The following is a 21,003-nucleotide window of genomic DNA, read 5'->3' as shown; positions in this document are numbered from 1 at the left end:
TATTCTGTTAGTGATTTTTCAAATATTCCCACCTCCCCCTGCAGAGGTGTAATGAGGTTGGGAGGTGCCTGGGGCGGTGGCACCCCCCTTTCTCTGTCTCCCAGTCATTCCCCACTATCCCACCACTTAAGCATACCCCTTTCCTTTAATTTCGTCTGTGTGAGCAGCATCGCAAATATGCTGTCTGTGCTGGCTTTAGCTCTCCTTCTGATGTAACTTCCTGGTTCCACAACCAGGACTTCAGAGAGAGGGCTAAGGTTGGTGTGAGCAGCAGGTTGACGATGCTGCTTGTGTCGGCAAAGAGTTAGTGATACAGGGGAGGGGAGGCATGCATGCATACAGCGGGAAGGAGCAGGGGGCAGAGCACAGGTGCCGGCGTCCCCACCAAGACAGCACCTGTGGCAGCCTACCCCCTTACTACGCCATTGTCCCTCTACAGTTGGTGGTCAGACAAGGAAACTTATTCAGCCAATACGCTACAGGAAAAAAACAAGACTGACAAATGCTAAGCAAGTTGCTAAGGCACTGTCTCTGTAGCTACTGTTCCTGCCTCTCCCTGCAGCCCATTGGTCACATATTCCTAAGGAAGCTTAGTCAGCAAATAGGCTACATGGAAAACCAGGACTGAAGGATGATATATCATAACCTACCAGTCCTGTCTCCTTTGCTGCTTATTGGCTGGCTAAGGAAGAAAACCTGCAGTGTAGCTAAGGGGGAAGAGGAAAGAAAGGCTAAGGTAAGAGGTTTGGAAAGTAAAAGGGAAAACACAGCTGAAGTTAGTGCAGGGAAGTGAAAGAAAGATAACTGCAGCACATTAGGCTGCAAGAAAAAAACAGGACTCAAGGTTGCTAAGAAATAATCTCTGTAGCTAGTGCTCCTGCAATCCCCTCCCCTGCAGCCCATTGGTCAGACATTCCTAAAGAAGCTTACTCAGCAAATAGGCTTCAGGGAAAACCAGGACTGAAGGTTGTCGCTGCTTCAACTTATTGGCTGGCTGAGGAAGAAAACCTGCAGTGTAGCTAAAGGGTTGTGAGGGAAATAGAATTCCTATGAACACCTGAGCTATTACCGCTGTGGCCGGCGCTAAAAACACTAGCGCAGCTTTGTAAAGGAGAGGGTTATTTATTTTTATATCCCAACCCACACTGTGGTGTAAACAAAAAAGACTTATCCTCTCTCTTTTAGGTCCTACCTCATGCTTTCTGTCTAACAACAGCTCTGGCAGGATACACATTTCAAATCTGAAATTGTAATCACAAAACAGAAAATACAGTTATTATTTCTACCTTTTGTTGGATGGTCATTTTATTATTCATATCATGTTGGACTAAAGGAAGAGGTCTTCAGCTATCAGGACTTTGGAGTACAAAAAACAAGGCAAACAACTCCAAGGCAAATATTTAGTAAAGAGAAAGGGGGGCAGGAACCATACACATTAACCTGAGATAAAATAGAGTTTATTGAACACAATCAGCTTTTGAAATACAAAACATGTGAAATGACCAAACTATCTTGCGTTTTCTTCCAGACCTGACACGGTCCATGTTTCGGCTTCATGTATGCACAGTCACGCAGTTCTCGAGTGATACAGTACTTTTTTTTATCAAAGGTTTTATTAGTTGTTCAAACTCCGATATGTAGATATTTAAATGCTCCAGTGCCATCTATAAGATTATCATGGAAAAGATGATAGCGTTACAACAAGGGAATATTCATAATTAAAAAAAAATATGGGGACCATTGACTATTTATTCTAATGATCAGATATTATAGCACATGGGTAGTATATATGTGGGGGTGGGTTGGGGAATGTATATCATTTGGAATAGGATTGATAATAAAAAGGGGGGTATTTAATTTATCATATAAGAATATTTGATTGTAAATACAAGTGATATGTGGAAATTGTTTATATTATGTTTAATTCACTTGTTGTTTTGGTTTTTTTTTTTAATTTATCAATTTTCAAATAAACAATCAAGTATACACTTGTACAGAAAGGAGAGGCATTAAAGGACACATTCCAAGCAAATCAATAATTATAATCGTAGCAAAAATAATCTTAATCTCCTCCTCAAGTCCTCATATTAATGGATCCAAGATGTAAAACAGTGAGCCTTACAAAAATCTTAGTAATATATCAATAAGAAGAAAAACAGGAACACAGTTAGCTGAAGGAAGTGACCTAATCAAACAATGAACACTCATGTTGTATTAATCCCAGCTTTCAGGTGTGCAGCTGACAGAAAGGTTGTCAGTTGTATAGGATCAAAGAAAACATATTTTTGCTTTTGGTATATTATCACACATTTACATGGGTGTCTTAAGAAGAAAGAGGCTCCAAGAGCGATAACTCCCGGCTTCAAAATCAGAAATTCACGACGACGCCTTTGGGTATCTTGAGCCAGATCCGGAAATATTTGTATTTTAAATCCCAAAAATTCTTTTGACTTATTTTTGAAGTAAAGTCTCAGCAACCAGTTTTTATCCGGTGCTAAGGCAACAGTGAGAAGTAAAGTTGCAGGTGTCGCAATTTCCTTGTCCGACTGTTCTAATATCTGTGAAACATTTAAATTCTGTTGGACCTCTGTAGATAGTTGTGGTTCTTGATATTGTTGTTGTTGTCCTTCAATTTTCCGAATAGGCAAATAATAAGCCTGAGTTAAAGGTGGAAGCAATTCTTCTGATATATCCAAGATTTCTATCATATATCTTTTTATCATCTCTCTTGGAGATATTGTTGCCACTTTGGGAAAATTAATCAGCCTGAGATTGTTATTATGAGAAAGATTATCTAAAGCTTCCAATTTTCTTCTCATATTTATATTGTCTTTCATTAACGTTTCATTAAGTTGTTTGGTGGCAACATTTGAATCTTTAAGGTCCTGAATATCTGTTTGTAAACCTTTAATATTTGTTTCATGGATATTTAACTTTAATTCAATTTGGGAAATTTGAGGTTTTATAGATTTTGTCAAATCTGCCACCAGATCCCATATCGCCTCAAGAGTTATTTCTCTAGGTTTCTCTATTTCAACAAATTGTTCTTTTTGAATAGAAAAATTAACTATAGCTGACCTTTCTTCCTGCATGCTGGTCTCCTGGAAGCTGCATTCCCTCTTGTTGCTCTGAGCCTCAGCCATTACCAGAATCACAGCATAGGAGTCCAAATCCATTCTCCCCTGTCCAGTGACCAAAGCCTCACTGGGCAGGAGCTCACCGACCTCCGATGGCTCTACTGTCCGAGGGGAGCTGGTATGCTGAGGAAGAGGGGGTGGAGTTCTGGCGTCGGGGCTTAGCGATATCTCCAAGCCCGGGGAGACCACGTCCTGTTCACCACTGAGTGCTCCTAATGGAGAAGCCGACGCCACCGCCGACACTTCCTGCATCCGGCGTATTAGGTCTTCGATGTTGCTGAGCCTAGCGGGGTCAGGGCGCCGCGAGGCTGCAGCGGCACTTCGTCCCCTTCTCTTCGGCATTACAGGATGGGGTAAACACCGCAGAAAAAGAAAAAACAGCCAGGTACTCGATCTCGGATCTAAACGGGACGCTCAGCTAGCTGTCCCATCGGCCATCTTGGACCGTGTCAGGTCTGGAAGAAAATGCAAGATAGTTTGCTCATTTTATATGCTTTGTGTTTCAAAAGCTGATTGTACTCAATAAACTCTATTTTATCTCAAGTTGATGTGTTCGGTTCCTTCCCCACTTTCTATTTGCTGTAGGACTTTGGGATACCCCATCTGCTTAGTTATTTATATTTTGCATTTGGGCAAGGGGCATGGGGAAGGGCAGGGAGAAAATTTGGTGGGCATCCATTTTAGCCTCAGGGCCACTGCCCACCCTCCCTCTTCCCCCCTTCCCCCATCAGCTGTCTGCTAAACCATTGAACACAAAAACAAAGATCTGTTTTAAACATATCCTAAAGCTAACATATTCCAGTTAATAAATTTAAAATAAAACACTTTTTCTATCTTTGTTGTCTGAACATTTTATTTTTCCATCACGTTGGTCCCATTTTGTCACTTCTGCTTTCCTGTGTCTTCTGATAATTCTCTTTCTAGTAGTTGCTGTCCATATGCCTTTTCTCCTCTCTCCTGTCTTGTTTCATTCCCTCTCTACACCTATCTTTGATATATCAATCTTTCCTTTTAAGCTCTTCTTGCCCTTTTTTTTTTTCTGCCTCTCCATCCACTCAAATTTCACCCTTCTTTTTATTTTTCAGCTACCTACCAACTTTCCAACTCCATTTCTTATGCTCTAGCTCTCCCATTTCCCTTCTCACTCCTTTCCCAGCCTCCTATTTCCTTCTTCCTATTCCCCATTACCACATTTCTACTACTGTACTCCTCTCTCACTGTTGTCTCATTCATCTTCTTGTCATCCCTCTTTGGCCTCTTCCAAATGGCTCTATCATTTCTAGAATCCCCCTCCCTCTATCCACTCTTGTCAAGCTATAGCTCTCTGTCCCTTTCTCCCCATCCCCTAGCATCTTCTTATCCCACCTCTCTTCCTTCCTGCCCTCCCATGGATCTGTCACTTCTTCTCCTCACCCCCCCACCATTGTTCAACATTTATCCCTCTCTTTTCTGTTCTTCTTCCCTGGATGCTGAATAAGATGGAAAGAATAAGGGGGGGGGGGGGGAAGGGGTCGGCAGCTCTGAAGTGGCCTTTCCCCAGATGTGGATCTCCAGTGTCTTCCTCAGACTTTTTCTTTCTTTCCTTGGACTTTCTCTTTCTTTCTCTCTCTTTTTTTTTTTTCTTTCTTTCTTTTTTCTTTGGTTGTTTTGTTTGCTTGACTTTTTGTTTGTTGTGTCCTCCTTTTTAGGGGGGGGGGACCGGCATTGGAGGGAGGGGTGAGGCCTTGTATTCTATATCTCAGGGCTCATAAGAGTCCAGGGCTCTGCAGTATTTTCCATACAATTTTGTTTGGGCCTCTCCCACTGGGTAGGATTGAGCTTTTGGCTCTTTGCTGGTTTCCTATATTGCTTGCTGTTCTCTTTTATGTTTCCTGCTTTGCTTTATGTTACTGTAATTCTGTCCATAGACTTGGTTTATCATGGCAGCTGCCCTTTACCTCTGTATAACTTTGATTTTTGTTGTAGCGGGGACAGAGGGACAATGGATTCTGTGTGTTGTGTGGAATGGTCAGGGCAGCCATCAGAAATTTCTGGGCCCCTTACTGAGCAATCCTATTGGGCCCCCCACGCACCCCTTCCCCCCCCCCCCGACCCCTCCTTCTTCCATGGGCCGAATACACACATACTTTTCTCTGTCGCCGCACTCTTTGACCAAAAGATTTGTAAGCCTGCAACCACGTCAAGGTAGACTCTTTCAGCAGGGCCCTAACCTAACCTAAACTAAACTAATCTATACCTATCTATTCTAAACTAACATATGTCTAATACTGAACTAATAACAAACTAACAAACATCTGCATAATAAATAACTAATAAATAATAGTGCTAGTAGCTATAATTCACTTTTGAATGTAAAATCTCGGTTAAGGATTTCTTTTGACCTTTGTAGGCCAGAAGTAGATCACAATTTCACAATATTTTTTGTAACAAGTATTAAATGTGTTTTTATAAATACTGTAAGCTTAATAAATATATCAGAAAAAACTACACATCTGAGCGCATATCTGAACATACACATCTGTATGATCCCATCCTCCTCTGCTTGCCTATAGCTGCATCATGCATGTTAAAAATGTACGATATGTTGATATGTGCACCTTCTTTCCTTCCCATCCATCCTTATCAGCCTTACACATCCACAGCTGCATGTTAATGATGATGTATATGTTATGATGATAAATAAGTGCATATGAGCACATCATTAACATGCAGCTATGGATGAATATAAAAAAGAAACAATATTCTGTACAATTGTCAATTTATAAATCAGTGTCTTCTCCCCATTCTCTCTTCCCCATTTCCCTTCAGCGTCCTCAGCCCACTCTCTCTCCACTTTCCTTCAGCACACGCACATAAAAACAAGCAAGTAATTTATATCATTTTCATTCTATTCATTCATAGAAATTAAAGTCTAAATAATGCCAGTCACAAAACAAAACATGATTTTACAAAAATAATTCCCTGCACAGTCAAGCCTTCAAGGATTACTAGATGTCTTTCAGCAGTTCCCCTCCCTCCCTCCCCCTTACCTTTGTGGCCAAGTCAAAATGATCTACCAACAATAAAATTTTAAAAACACAAAGCACGCTGTACGCAGAGAAAATGTTAATTATCATTTATATTCTGCGGGTTTTCAAAGAGGTCAAGGCAGATGACTTTATGCAATGTCACCTCAGTAACAACTATACAAAAATAGACAAATATTCCCCCTCCCTTTTTACTAAAACACGATAGCGGTTTTTAGCGCAGGGAGCTGCACTGAATGCCCCACGCTGATCTCAACGCTCATAGGCTCCCTGCGCTAAAAAACGCTATTGCGGTTTAGTAAAAGGGGGCCATAGTGCAAAATATAGACAGCATATATAAATTCTCAAAGCAGACACATTTTGATCACTAAATTGAAAATAAAACCATTTTTCCTACCTTTGGTAATTTCATCAGTCTCTGGTTGCACTTTATTCTTCTGACTGTGCATCCAATATTTCTTATATTTCTTCCCTTCTTTCAGCCTCCTGGATGCTTCCTCTCCTCCAGACCTCATTCCCTCCCCAAACTTTTTCTTTGTTTCACCCTGCCCCTTCTTTATTTTTCTCTCTCTCCATACCCCCTTTCTTTCTGTATGTCTGTTTTTCTCTCTCTCACCCTGCCCCCTTCTTTCTCTCTCCACACCCTCTTTCGTTCTGTATGTCTGTCTTTCTCTCTCTCTCTTTCCGTGCCCCATTTTTCTTTGTTTCACCCTGCCCCCTTTCTTTCTTTCTGGCTTCCTGTCCCCCCTTTCCTTCTTTCTCCCTGCCCTCCCCTATGTCACCACCATTGGGAAAATGCTGCCACCGCCACTGGGGAATAGGCTGCCACTGCCGCCATCGGGAGCAGGCCGGCGCCGAGTTCGCCCTGCTTCTCTTCCCCGCGGGGCCGATCAACTCTCGCCACCCGACGTCAATTCTAACGTCGGAGAGGACGTTCTAGGCCAGCCAGGCAGCGATTGGCTGGCCTAGAACGTCCTCTCCGACGTCAGAATTGACGCGAGTGGCGAGAGTTGGCTGGCCCCACAGGGAAAAGCAGGAAGAACTTGGTGCCGGCCTGTTCCCGATGGCGGCGGTGGCACTCAAGTGGCTAAAGAGCTGCAGTTTGCCGGCCTAGGGAGAACACTGGAGGGGGGCCAGCTATGCACCGCCTTGGGACGTAAACCTGGGGCGGGGCGGACCCCCCCCACCCTGGTATGCCACTTTCTGTACCTCACTCACTCCCTATGACCAAAAATTCTCCTTTCTTCTATTCCCCGTGTACACAACCATCTCTTTCCCTCCCTTCCTCTCTCCCAAGTCCATGCCTTCTGTGTCCAAAAACTCATTCCCTCCCCCACCTCAGCATCTCTTTCCCTCCCTTCCTCTCTCCCAAGTCCATGCCTTCTGTGTCCAAAAAACCATTCTCTCCCCCACCTCAGCATCTCTTTCCCTCCCTTCCTCTCTCCCAAGTTCATGCCTTGTGTCCAAAACGCACTCCCTCCCCCCTTTTTTGTTCTGCGTTTGCCTCCCAGCCCATCTTTGCAACTTTCTCAGCAAAACGAAGCTCAAGCCGCGAGGCTTGTCTTCTGTTTCCTGCCTGCCCTGCTGTGCACAAATAGCCGACCGGAAGTATTCTCCGACGTCAGCGCTGACGTCGGAGGGCAGGCTTTGCTTAAGCCCTCCCTCTGACGTCAGCGCTGACATCGGGGAACACTTGTGATCGGCTATATGTGAGTGGGAGGGCAGGCAGGAGCAGAAGAGGAGCCTCGCGGCTCGAGATGTATTGAACTCCGCGAGTCCCCCGTCCAGCTCTCTCCTGTCCACGTGGGGCGGACCGTCCCTACCCCTAGACTGTGGCCTAGGACCCTGGGGGAACCCGGGCCCCCTGTCAGCTCTGAATGCAGGACTGGTGGTACTGCCCTGATGGCGGCCCTGGGAATGGTTGTACAAAAAGGGGAGGGGGGAGCTGGAGTTGGGGACGTTGTTATATACCTTTTGATCAGATATTTTATCCTCTGGTGGTTTTTGTTGGTTTTTTCTGCTTGTTAATTAAAAATTGTTTTCACTAAGATGGAAAGCATAAAACGGATGATGCATCTCTCTCTCTCCCTTCCATCCCCAGACCTAACATTTCTCTGTCCCTTCCTCCCCCAGACATAAAATTACTCCCTCCCATCCCAAGGCCCAACTTCTCTTCCCAACTGCTCTGTCTCTCTCTCTCCCTCCCTGGTCTACCATCTTCCCCTTACTCTTCCTAACTACCCTCCCCTCCCAACCTATATCTTTCCCTCCCTCCCCCAGGTCCACCATCTCTCCCTTTCTCTTCCCAACTGTCCTCCCTTCAAGTGGCTCTTTATCCCTTCCTCTCCTTTTCTCTTGTCTCCCTTCAAACCTTTGTCCACCATCTTTCTAAATTTCCTGTTTCTGGACCTCCCAGTGCTTCCCCTTCATGTCACCTCCCCCATCCTTTCTGGAACTTCTTTAAACCCCTCCCCCGTTCTACTAAAAAAAAAAGGTAGCCTGATCCAGAGGGCTTCCTCGGCTGGCATGCCTTGCCTTTCCCCTTCTTTCGGCGCTGGTCTGACATCACCCTGTTTTTCCCATCCTGCTGACAAACTGACCAAAGCACTGCCCGCAGCCTCCTCCACGCATTCTTTCCACTGTGCTCCGCCCCCAATGATGCAACTTCCTATTGCCTCTTGGGCTCAGACCATGGCAAAAAAAAAGCATAGAGGAGTCAGCAGGCAGCTGTTCGCTCAGTTTGTCAGCGGGATGGAGAAGATAGGATGATGGTGGGCCGATGCTGAAAGAAAGGAAAACTGCCGTATTGCTTTGCCACTTATTTAGTACTGAAACATCTATATCCTCTCACTTAAAGTACTACATATACTGCACTCTTATCCAAATTTAATATAGCTATATGTAGACTACCCCCACATGAGTACCTGAATAAATTCATGTAAACCGTTCTGAACTCCCCTGGGAGAACGGTATAGAAAAACTGAATAAATAAAAAATACTTGTAGCTACATAAAGATATTTTTGTGTGGACTGCTAAACTCTTCATCAGTCCACTTTTTGTTTTTTATTGAAAGTGCCAATTTGTTCTATTTATTCTTTTTTATTTTTTTATATAAATCTTAAATTTCATATATCTTCGTTTATCTTCAATTATCAATCATACTCTATACTGCAATAAGTTATAAAATTCATTTGAATCAATTTGAATCACTTAGCTTTGAGTGTTGTTTTATTCTTTTAGTCTCCTTTTCAAATATCAAAGCCACTCTCCCGACATGCATGTTTCAATGAAAATTTCTTCAGAGTCGAGGGGAACTAAAAAATATAGCATAAACACACCATCTTACTATCATAGCTTTTAAAATTAGAAGTGAATATTGTGCCTCAGGAATAATTATTGAACTTTCATCCTTACAAATGAACAAAAATCAAATACAAATACAGATTTCAGCGCTTACCATTTGAGGGTGCTTTCTACTGAAGTCAAACATGACCGCGGTTTGTGTATCAAGCCACTTTATTCAGCTGGGCTGACGCCGGGATATGTGCTCAAAATCACGTGCTGACGCTAGCCAAACATCCAAGTACTATAGCCACAGTGTTGTGCATTGAGCTTGTCATCTTCCAACTGGACTAAATTTGTATATCCCACACAACGTACTCATGAAGGCCAGTAGTTAGACAGAAAAGCTTAGCTAGTAACCATCTGCCTCGTTTTAGAATTCTCCTCCTGCACGTAGCAAGTGCCACCACATCGATTCTCAGGTGATATTGCATAACAGAACATTTTATATTTCGGAGGTCCCCTTCAATCAGAGATGTATATTTAATGAAAAGAGCTACTCATATAACAGTTAGCCACTCAGTTTCTTCATTTAAGCCATCAGGCATTAAAGCTTTAAGACGGAATATCCACATTTTCAAAAAGCCGTAGCGCTGAAAGAACAAAAGTGGATATTCCGTTTTAAAGCTTACTTTATTCAGCACCCACCACCAGAATATAAATAAATAATAAATTATATAAACCTTTCCATCCAACCATAGGCACAAGACTGCCCATTATCACCACTACTATTTAAATTGGCGCTTGAACCACTATTAACAGCTATCAAACACAACTGCAACATTAAAGGATTAAAAAATGGACAATATATAGTTAAATATTCTGCATAAGCAGACAACATACTTATATACACCACAACAGATCTATACCATATCTACAGAAGACCATACAATATACTACTCACTTAGGATACAAACTCAGTCAAACCAAATCTGAAATTGTGCCATTAAACTGCCCTGATGCCAAAACTGAAATTGTCCAATATAACTTCTCATGGACTCCAACTAAACTAAAATATCGTGGAATTCTTTTAGTAAAACTCAAAACTGTCTACATTTAAAAATAGAGAAAGACCACAGGAATAGTTTGCTCAGTCTCACAATTATAATAATTGATTAAAAATCTAAAAGAAACTAATGAAAATGTTTTCTAAATAGCCAAGTTTTCAGTCCCAAATATCTGGCAAGGTCCCAAAGAAGAGCTATATTCCTTGCTTAGAGATAAGCAGTGGCTTTCCCCAAATCCACATTGTTAATAACAATTTATGAAATTTTCTTCCTGGAACTCAAACTATTTTAAACCCATTTTGCACTATCTGTTTTTACCACATCTTCTGGCACAGTTTAACTGGATATTGAGTGGAAAAAAATATGTTCTAAAATTTGTTTTAAATACTGTATTTTACTTGGAAACTCCATGAAATGAACTAGCCTTTGTGCTTTTTAAGAGAAAACAACTGATTTGTTTTTTGGTTTTCCATTTAATTTAGGATTTTATAGACTTCAATCATATTTCCTTCAAGGAGGGCAGATAAAGAGCATCATTGGTGGGAAGAAGGATGGAGAAGGAGAGTGATTAATGGGTACAAGGAGTGGGACAGAGTAATTGATTGGAGACAAGAAGTAGGACAGAAATAGGAGGATGACAGATAAGAGCAGTGAGAGAAGATGGTGAGAGAGTGTACTGGATTCATTCTGGGGCTGGGGAGGAAGCAGCTTGTTCAGGACATGGTGAGAGGACTTCTCACCATGTCCTGAACAAGCTGCTCCTTTGTCTCCTCATTCAGAATGTGAATGAGGAGACAGAGGCAAGGGAAGCAAATAGGCTCCTGTGATGAATTCATTGGGTGTGCAGCTAGTGCACAGGTGTCGAAGTCGGTCCTCGAGGGCCGCAATCCAGTCGGGTGTTCAGAATTTCCCCAATGAATATGCATTGAAAGCAGTGCATGCACATAGATCTCATGCATATTCATTGGGGAAATCTTGAAAACCTGACTGGATTGCGGCCCTCGAGGATCGACTTTGACACCCCTGAGCTAGTGAAACATTGCCAAAACAATCAGATCTCATTCTCTTTTTCAAACATGCTTCTCCCATGAATACAAGGTAACTGTTTAAAGAATGTCAAAGTAAAAAAAAAACCAACAAAAAAATTTAGCAGCAAAATGTTGAACAGACAGAAGCTTGCAGTGTATATATTTGAAATGTTGAGCAAAGATGAAGAGTACAGATTCATTCTAATTTTGTTTTCTTTCAGATATGGAGTTTTCTGATTCAGATGACATTACAAATTATGACTTAGAAAAAGACATTGGCATTAACTTTGTAGCTTCCGTCACCAAGCAAGCTTTGACAGATACAACTAAGGGTAATATATAAAAATTGGGATATTCAAACTCTATGGTTGACATTTCATTTATAAACTAGCTGCATCATTTGAAGTTATACCCAATTATTCAGTGCTGAACAGCACCACAGTTATCCAAATAAGGGCAATATTCAGTGCTGTTACCTAGATAATCACATGGATAACTTAGGACAGCTTTTTTGCCATCCTAAGTTATCTAGATACTGATGCTGAACATCGTCAATCTGTGGTTAACTCCCAGCTCTGTTCAGGCTCTGACCCAGGGGTGTCCTAGTGCTAGGGCAGTTTGCACAGATTTTCAAAATTATTTGGATAATGCTGCAAATAATCTGGGTTTGGGCCCAGTCAGAAGCACTTATCTACGTTGCCACATTTGCTACCTGGGTAACTGCTGCTGAATACTGGACAGAACATTTTAAATGAAATACAATTTTTTGTAAGGAATGAGAAAGTATCCTAAGTTTTAATCATGGCAATCTGATCACAGACATTTGGTATTTTTATATCTAGAAATCTGGCTCTTAAAGATTATGAGGTAATATGAAAAGCCATTTAGCAGGTATATAGGCCCAGATTCTAGTAATGGCATCCTGAAGTTAGGCAGCAGTAGACATCCTATTGCCATCTAACTAACCAATCGGGATGCACATTTAAAAAAAAAATTGATGTGATGAATGGTACCTATATTGAAGGCACCATTCATGCACCTATGGAAATGTCTAGGCACGCCTAAGGACCCTGAGGCTGGCATGGGCTTGGTTAATGCCAGAAGTGGCCTTAGGCTAACTCCCATTTTGTCCTGTATGTCTGTCATAATTAGATTGTAAGGTCTTCTGAGCAGGGACCATCTCTTACAATGTACAGAGTTGCACCGAGGAGGGAAGGCCCATCATTTTGGATCGGTAGGCCTTGAAGGTGGAGTCCCCTCCTACCGTTTCATTGCTGCTATAGTTTTCTTGCACGTTGGGAGGAGGAACGGCATGGCAGGAGGGAATGGCATCCCTCCTGCTGATTTTCACTAGCAGGGGAGGAGGGGGAATTCCTGGTTCCGCATTCATCAGGGAGGGCAGTCATCAGCAGGGGAGGGCGCTTTTTAAAATTATTTTAATGGGACAGATATTGGCGTGTGTAACATGCACAGCATCTGTGTCAATTAATAAAAAAGAAAATAAAAGGTTTCCTGCAATGAACAGCTGAGTGGCATGAAGCTTTCCCATGCCTGTTGGCTCTGCGCATATGTGAGAGTTGACTCTTACAACGATGAATCGGATGGGAGAGTTGAGGATTATGATGAACCTCTGCGTGAATCATTTGCATGAATAGCTCTTTTTGAATTGGCCAAAAATCCATTCGGAGCAGACCCACACTGTCTTACCAATCCTCTTTAGTGCATCTGGACCTGATGCTATTTAGCATATTAGTATATGATCTGGAAACTGTAATAACAAATGAGGTAATTAAATTTGCAGATGATACAAAACTATTCAAAGATGCCAAAACACATGAGGACTGTGAAAAATTACAGAAGGACCTTAGGAAATTGGAAGATTGGGCATCCAAATGCAGATAAAATTTAATGTGAACAAATGCAAAGTGAAAAAGGAATAATCCAAATCATAGTTACCTTTTGCTAGGGTCCTTCTTAGGAGTTCACACCCAAGAAAAGAACCTGATTGTTTTTGTAGACACTACACTGAAATCTTCTGCCCAGTGTGCGGCTGCAGCAAAAACAAAACAAAACAAAAACCCCAAACAGGACCCTAAGAATTATTAGGAAAGGGATGGTAAATATAAGGTAACCTTACGTCTCGTTTTGAATGGGACCGTACCTTTTTCAGATCCCATGTCCCGTTGTCCCTCATGCACAACTTCAGGACGTCGAAATGTCCCGTTTTCAGCAACAGCATCCCAAAGCTGTGTGGGGGAACAACGGGACAGGTGATTGCGGGAGATTGGGCTCTCTCTCCCTGTTTCCCTGCCTGCTGCTGCAACAACAGCTGGAAAGGCATGTCCAGGCGCCAGCCCAGAAGTCTTCTCCCCGACATCAATTCTGACGTCTGAGAGGAAGTTCTGGGCCAGCCAGCCAGGAACTTCCTCTCCGACATCAGAGTTGATGTCGGGGAGAAGGCTTCTGGGCCGGCGCCTGGACATGCCTTTCCTGTGGTTGTTGCGGTAGACAGGAAGTAGCAGTGGGTGGCAGCGGACCGTAGGGGGGGGGAACAGAAGAATCGGCGGTAGGCTTCGGAGGGAGGAAGGCAGACAGACAGGCAGGCTCCTTGCTTATTGTGCTATACTCTGACGGTCCTCTGACAATGGCCTGCCAGCATTTAGCTTAAAGCTGCGTCAGGGATCGGACCGAATGCCCACATCCTACATCTCCCCTTTCTCTTAACCATAATTCAATGGAGAAACAAAGAAGAGTAAAAATACATTTTTAAGCAAGCAAGAGCTCAAGTAACAGCATCCTACCCTGCTGATGCTATCTTGAATCTCATAATAGTATTCTTATGAGATTCTGCATCCTTCAATTCATATGAGAGTGGCTTCCAGGGATTCCTTATTGATAGTACATTTCAGAGAAATAACTCTGGACGCAGCAAGTTTTCACTGAACTTTCCAGGTGCTGTACTTCAGAGAGGAGATCGATGAGAGCTGTTGCCAGTGGCACAAAACCATACAACCTAGAGCTTTCTCATTTTGGGGAGGGAGGGAGGCTGTCTGGCTTCGGGGGAGGGGGTGGGACAAAGGCTGGAAAGCAGTGAGGGAGAGGCAGGCAGGCAGGTTGGGTTTGGCAAGGGAGGAAGGGAGGCAGGCTGACTGGCTGGCTTCAGGGGAGAGGGTGGGACAAAGGCTGGAAGGCAGTGAGGGGGACATAGGAAGGAAGGAGAGAAAGAGGCAGAGGAAGGGGGGGGGGGGGACGGGTTGTAAGCAGAAGAAAGACCTGAACCAAAGGGGAAAGACAGGAGGCAGATGCAGGACTATGGGAGGAGCAGACAGAGGGGGAGAGACCCTGAGGAAGAGCAGAGAGAGGCAAGATCATAATAGAGGAGAGAGAGAGAGGGAGACCTGGATCAAAGTTACAAAAGAGAACTGACACTGGATTTGGGGGCATTAAAGACATAGGAAGGGGCACTAAGGACATAGGAAGGAGGCACTGGGGCATCTGCCTTGACATCTTTGAAAACCCCCTAAATATAAATGATAAGTAACATTTTCTCTGCGTATAGTGTGCTTTGTGGGTTTTGGTTATTTTTTTTTAATTTTATGGTTCCTATTATGAATTAAGATATTATGGGGCTCATAATCGAAAGAGAAAAACGTCCAAAAAACGTCCTAAGTCGGCACTTGGACGAACATTTCTCAAGCACATCCAAGCGCCGAAAATAAAAACGGGTTTTGGACGTATTTCTAAACGACCTTGGCCTTCAGAGTGCCGCTCAACATCCATAGCTAAACGAGGTGTTTTGGGAGGCGTGTCGAGGGCAGGAGTTGGGTGGGACGTGGTCTGGCTTAGACTTAGTCGTACAGCATGTATAACCGAAAGTTATACAGCCCATGATCGACGGAACTTAGACATTGTGACTTAGACCATTTAAAACATAGTCTAAGTCACAAAAACCCACCTAAACTCACCAGATAAGCACCGCAAACACATAACACAGACACCCACACACTACCTTAGTGATCACCAAACCCCCCCCCATAAATATTTTATTCATAACTTTAAATTTCAGCCTCCAGACCAGGCTGAAGTGCTTGGGACAGAGATTTGTTGGTCTGACTGAAGTGATGCTGGTCCCTTTTGTCTCTTATATCATCATATTTATTATATCCTAATTTTACTGTTTGTTTTTTTTTTTGTTTTTTTTTTTAATGTATTTGTTTTATTTCTTTATTTTTAAATTATTCCTCAGAATTCCATTGCTCAACGTTTTTTTCCCACTCACATTCCTTTGTTATTCATTCTTTTTCACATTTATTATGTCCATATATGTTCTTTTTAAAATTTTCCATATTTAGTTTTAACTCAAACAAATTTAATTTAATTTATTTAGTTTATCTATTTAATTATTACTGAGATGTATACTTTACTTTAAAAAGTACTATGGCCTTAGAGTGATCTGTGTACTCTTGTTAGAATGTTTACTATCTTGTTCAATATCTCATTCTCTATCTTTATTTTATTCCTACTGCTCAATAACTGTCTTCTAGGTACTTTAGTTAGATTGTGAGCCTTCGGGACAGTAAGGGTATTTCTAAGTACCTATTCTTTATTTATTTATCTTATTTTTATTTTATCCTTTAATGTATATTTCTCTGTAAACCTATATTACTTATAATTTTAATGTACCCTATTGTCTATTTTTTTCTGTAAACCGCTTAGAATCCAAACGGAGTTTAGCGGTATATAAGAAATAAATTACATTACATTACATCATCACCTGGTCGCCTGGCATAGGAAAGCCTAGTCGTCCAGCCCAGAGGCAGCTTAAGTCATCTTGGGGGCGAGTTAGGGACCCACAGAGAGAAGGACCCCATGCCAATAAGCCCCTGTAATCACTGCATTGATACTTAAACATGTGCACTGCCCTATACACCCCCAAAACCCTTTTTTACTGGCTTATAAGTGGCTCCTGCAGCCATAAGGGCTATTGGGGTGGTAGATAAGTGGGTCTAGGGATTCTGGATGTGGTTTGGGGGCTCACTGTCACCTATAAAGGAGCTGTTGTGAGGAGAAGCCATGGAACCCTTTTTGTGAAGTTCACAGCAGTGCCCTATAAGGTACCCCACTATTTAGGTGGCATGTCTGGGTGTGCAGTCCATCACTTTGCAGACCCCTCCCATGTCCAACAGGGAACAAGAACACAGACTGGCATGGAGGAAAAAACTAAATAATTACAAAAACCTCACTAAGGAAAAGAGAAAAAATTTCTACTCCCACAAAATTGGCAACATTAAGACCAACAGTTCCAACCTATTTAAATTGGTAAATGACTTATACAACATCGATACCATCACAAACACCCATGAAGAACCCACTCTAACTGCCAACTCCCTTGCAGACTTCTTCAACAACAAGATTCAAACATTAAGATCAACTTTACCTACTAGGACCAATTCCCTCGAACAATTCCCCATTCTCCCAGACACGGACACATCTTACGCAGACTCTGGTATATCTAACCCAGACCCAGGATCCAGAACAAACCTCAGCTGGAAACAATTCTCACCAATTAACTGGCAAACCTTTAACACCTACTACAACAAATACACCCACTCCTTCTGTAAACTGGACACATGCCCCCCAAACATCATGAAAACTGCCCCGAGCCACTTCAAAGCAAACATGATGACATGGATCAACTCCCTTCTATCAACAGGAAACTTCCCACCAGAGCAAGGGCACATCATGATTACCCCTATTATTAAAAACGCAAAAGAATCACCAAATTCCCCATCCAATTACAGACCGATCGCAAGCATCCCCCTATTCACCAAAATAACAGAAGGGGTGGTAAAGGCTGAACTCTCCTCATATCTAGATAAATTCAACATCCTAAGCGACTATAAATCAGGCTTTCGTGCAGACCACAGCACTGAAACCATCATAGCCGCCCTTCTTGACCATCTCCACACACTCTTTAGCCAAGGCTCTAGTGCCTTGATCATACAACTAGACCTAAGCAGTGCCTTTGACCTGGTCGACCACACCATTCTCCTGGATTGTCTGACACACATAGGCATCTCTGATCAGGTCCTCAACTGGTTTCAGGGGTTCCTAAAAAATAGATCCTACAAAGTACTCCAGAACAACTCTTTCTCGTACAGCTGGGACAACACTTGCGGGGCCCGCAGGGCTCCCCACTATCCCCCACTCTGTTCAATATCTACCTGGCCTCCCTAGGCAACCTCCTACTTACCCTCAAGCTCAAATTTTTCATCTATGCAGACGACATCACAATACTCATCCCTCTTAACCGTTTTTTCACCAGAACTACTCGATTACATTACAAACATCCTCAACCAGATTGAACTCTGGATGCTAGCATTCAGGCTGAAACTAAACTCCGACAAAACAAAATTCTTCCTTGCCACCCCCAACGACAAAATCAAGGATACCATAATTCAACTGAAAGGAAGGACTTTCCCCCTCGAAAACACCGTAAAAATTCTAGGAGTCACGCTCGATAAAAAGTTATCCTTAGAAACTCACACCGACCTCATTGTCAGGAAATGTTTCTCGGTACTCTGGAAACTACGCACTATAAAAAAATACTTCAACAACACCGCCTTCAACCTACTAGTGCAATCTGCCATTCTCAGCATACTAGACTACTGTAATATTATCTACCTAAACTCCACAAAGAAAACTACCAGGAGACTAAAACTGATCCAAAACACTGCCGTTCGTCTCATCTTTGGCCTAAAGAAATGGGATCATATCACCCCTTTCTATCACCAACTTCACTGGCTGCCTTTCGAATCCAGAGTACTTTTCAAATTCGCATGCTTCTGCTACAAATCGGTAAATGGCCTCTCGCCAAGTTACATCAACCCCCTCTTTAGCCTTTACTGCACCAACAAAAAATCCCGCAGAATTCAACTGTTCGCCTACCCCTCACTAAAGCTTTGTCATCTCAATAGTTTCCTAGACAAAACCTTTGCCTTCCTAGCAGCCAAGATGAACCCATGGCTTGCCGAAATGATACTCGAGGCCCCCACTTACCTCGGCTTCAGAAAAACTCTCAAAACTTACCTATTCAACAAACAAGACCCGTAACCGCCCCTTTCCGGTATTACCGGGCCCAACTCGCGGCCCTCTCCCCCCTCCTAAACGCTTTCTTCCCTCTCTTCTACCCACTCCCTTCTTCATCAGCCAAGTTCGGCTAAATTTGTTGTTAATCTAATAAACTGTTGTAAATCGGCATGTCAATGCGGATCCTAATGTAATTATTGTGAACCTCCTAGAACTCGAAGGGTAGGGCGGTATATAAGAATAAAATTATTATTATTATTATTATTGTTCTAGGCGTTTTGGACTTGGACGGAAAGTTGGACAGAAATGTGGTATAAAGATGGACGATTTAGTGGCTTGGACGATCAGATAGGCAGGACATATAATTTGACGATTTTCAAAAGTAAAAAAAAGTTGGACGTATCTTTCGAAAATGTGTCTTAGGCTCTTTTTAACTTTGGGCGACTTGCGAGATGGACGTAAATGGACTTAGACGTCCCTTTCGATTAGGCCCCTCCACGTGTACAAGAAAAAATGAATGGAATAAATTGGGGGCAGGACTGACAATTAATAGATGTCCCATTTTGATGAAAAAAAAATAAATGTTCACATTAGATAAATAGGACCGAGAATAATATAGTGCTTCTGTATTGCTTAATGTTGCATCCTCATCTTGTGTACTGCATACATTTCTAGTTGCGATATCTCAAAAAAGATATAGCAAAATTAGAAAAGGTTCAAAGTAAAGCAACAAAAATGATAAAGGGTTTGGAACTCCTCTCATATGAGAAAAGACAGGCTGGGGCTCTTCCCCATGGCAAAGAAATGGCTGAGTGGGAATTTGATTGAGGTCTTCAAAATCTTAAGTGAATCGATTTTTCACCCTATCAAAAAGTACAAAAACCAGGGGATACTCAATAAAATTTCATGGAAATACTTTAAAACAAAGAGGAGGACATATTTTTCACTCAAAGAATAGTTAAACTCTGAAACTCATTGCCAGAAGATGTGGTTAGTATAGCTGGTTTTAAGAAAGGTTTGGACAAGTTCCCGAAGGAAAAGTCCATAGTCTACTATTGAGAGAGGGACTAAGGAAGCCACTGTTTGCCCTGGATTGGTAGCATAGAATGTTGTTATTATTTGAGCTTCTGCCAGGTACTTGTGACTTGGATTGGCCACTGTTGAACATAAGAATTGCCATACTGGGACAGACCGAAAGTTCATCAAGCCCATTTTCCAACAGTGGTCAACCCTGGTCCTAAGTTTCTAGCTAGATCCCAAGTAGTAAAACAGATTTCATGTTGCTTATCCCAGAAATAAGCAGAGATTTTCCCCCAAGCCATCTCAATAATAGCCTATGGACTTCTCTTTTATTAAATTATCCAAACCTTTTTTAAACCCTGCTAAACTAACTGATTTTATCTTGAGCATGGAGTTTTATGTGCCTTTACAAGCTCAGCCCTTCATTTTGTCCTAGGACATGCAGGCAGCACATTCTCACATATGGGTGACATCATCTATGGAGCCCAGTATGGATAGTTTGAAAATGAACTGTCACTTTAAATTTTAAGAGCTTCGCAACTACCTGCACCACGCATGCATGACTGCCTTCCTGCCCGAAGAGGCTCGAGGTACCTCAGTTCTTCGTTTTCCGTGGAATGATGAAGTAACTTTTTGACTGAACTCCCTTCAGTCAGCGTTGTCTTCCCACTTCGTGCAATTTTCTTTTGTTTTTCTTTCCTTTTGTTAAAGATAAGTAAGAAGAGAAATCTTTGTCATTTTTTTCCCGTATCTCTGGGGTTTTTCCTCAGCGAGTTTCGTACTTCGAAATTGAGTTTCATAACGCCAAAAAAAATTTTCTGTCCATGTTTGACAGGTTTTAAGAAGGGTAGTACATGCCAGCAGTCTATTTCTGTAATCCACTCTCATAATGGGTGCCTTCAAAGCCTGGACTCCGCATCGAGACTTATACTCGGTGTTCCTCTTTAAAATCATGCTCTCTTAAGGCCCATCGAGCTTAGCATGAATATCACCAGATCTTCATAGCCATCGACATCAACAGCTTCTGCATTGGCATTGACATCAACTTCGAAAGTACAGCATCAGGGGAGCCAGCTCAGAAGCATCCACTCCCTAACAAGCCATATAGATCTCTACAGTATCGAGTCTCTTGATGCAGACCAATCGATGACGCCAACACTCCCCAGCTTCACAGGTTGTCTCTCCCTCTTGGTATGCATCCTCATCGAGGTCATCCATTTCGAGACACTCTGCTGCACCAATGGTACCTGTTGAGCCATAAGTACCGGTATGGCTGTTGAGCCATAAGTACCGGTGCATTCTTTTAAGATGTCGCAGGTCTAATTGGCATCAAATCTTTTAATGCAGACTGAA

At 42.4% G+C, this 21,003-nt stretch overlaps 1 protein-coding gene across 2 annotated transcripts in view; it reads left to right on the top strand.

Moving 5' to 3' along the window:
- The window catches only part of SLC9A3 (solute carrier family 9 member A3), a 246,405-nt gene that overhangs the window by 215,200 nt on the left and 10,202 nt on the right, over positions 1 to 21,003 (top strand). For both annotated transcript variants that reach the window (XM_033933345.1, XM_033933346.1), the window contains one exon: positions 11,763 to 11,873. In XM_033933345.1, coding sequence (XP_033789236.1) covers positions 11,763 to 11,873 — 111 coding nt within the window. The remainder of the gene's footprint in view (positions 1 to 11,762; positions 11,874 to 21,003) is intronic.

This window comes from Geotrypetes seraphini, chromosome 2 (assembly GCF_902459505.1).
Source record: "Geotrypetes seraphini chromosome 2, aGeoSer1.1, whole genome shotgun sequence".
NCBI classification, from domain to species: domain Eukaryota; kingdom Metazoa; phylum Chordata; class Amphibia; order Gymnophiona; family Dermophiidae; genus Geotrypetes; species Geotrypetes seraphini.
The sequence above is the reverse complement of the archived record's forward strand: the minus strand, read 5'-3'. Positions and strand labels throughout refer to the sequence as shown.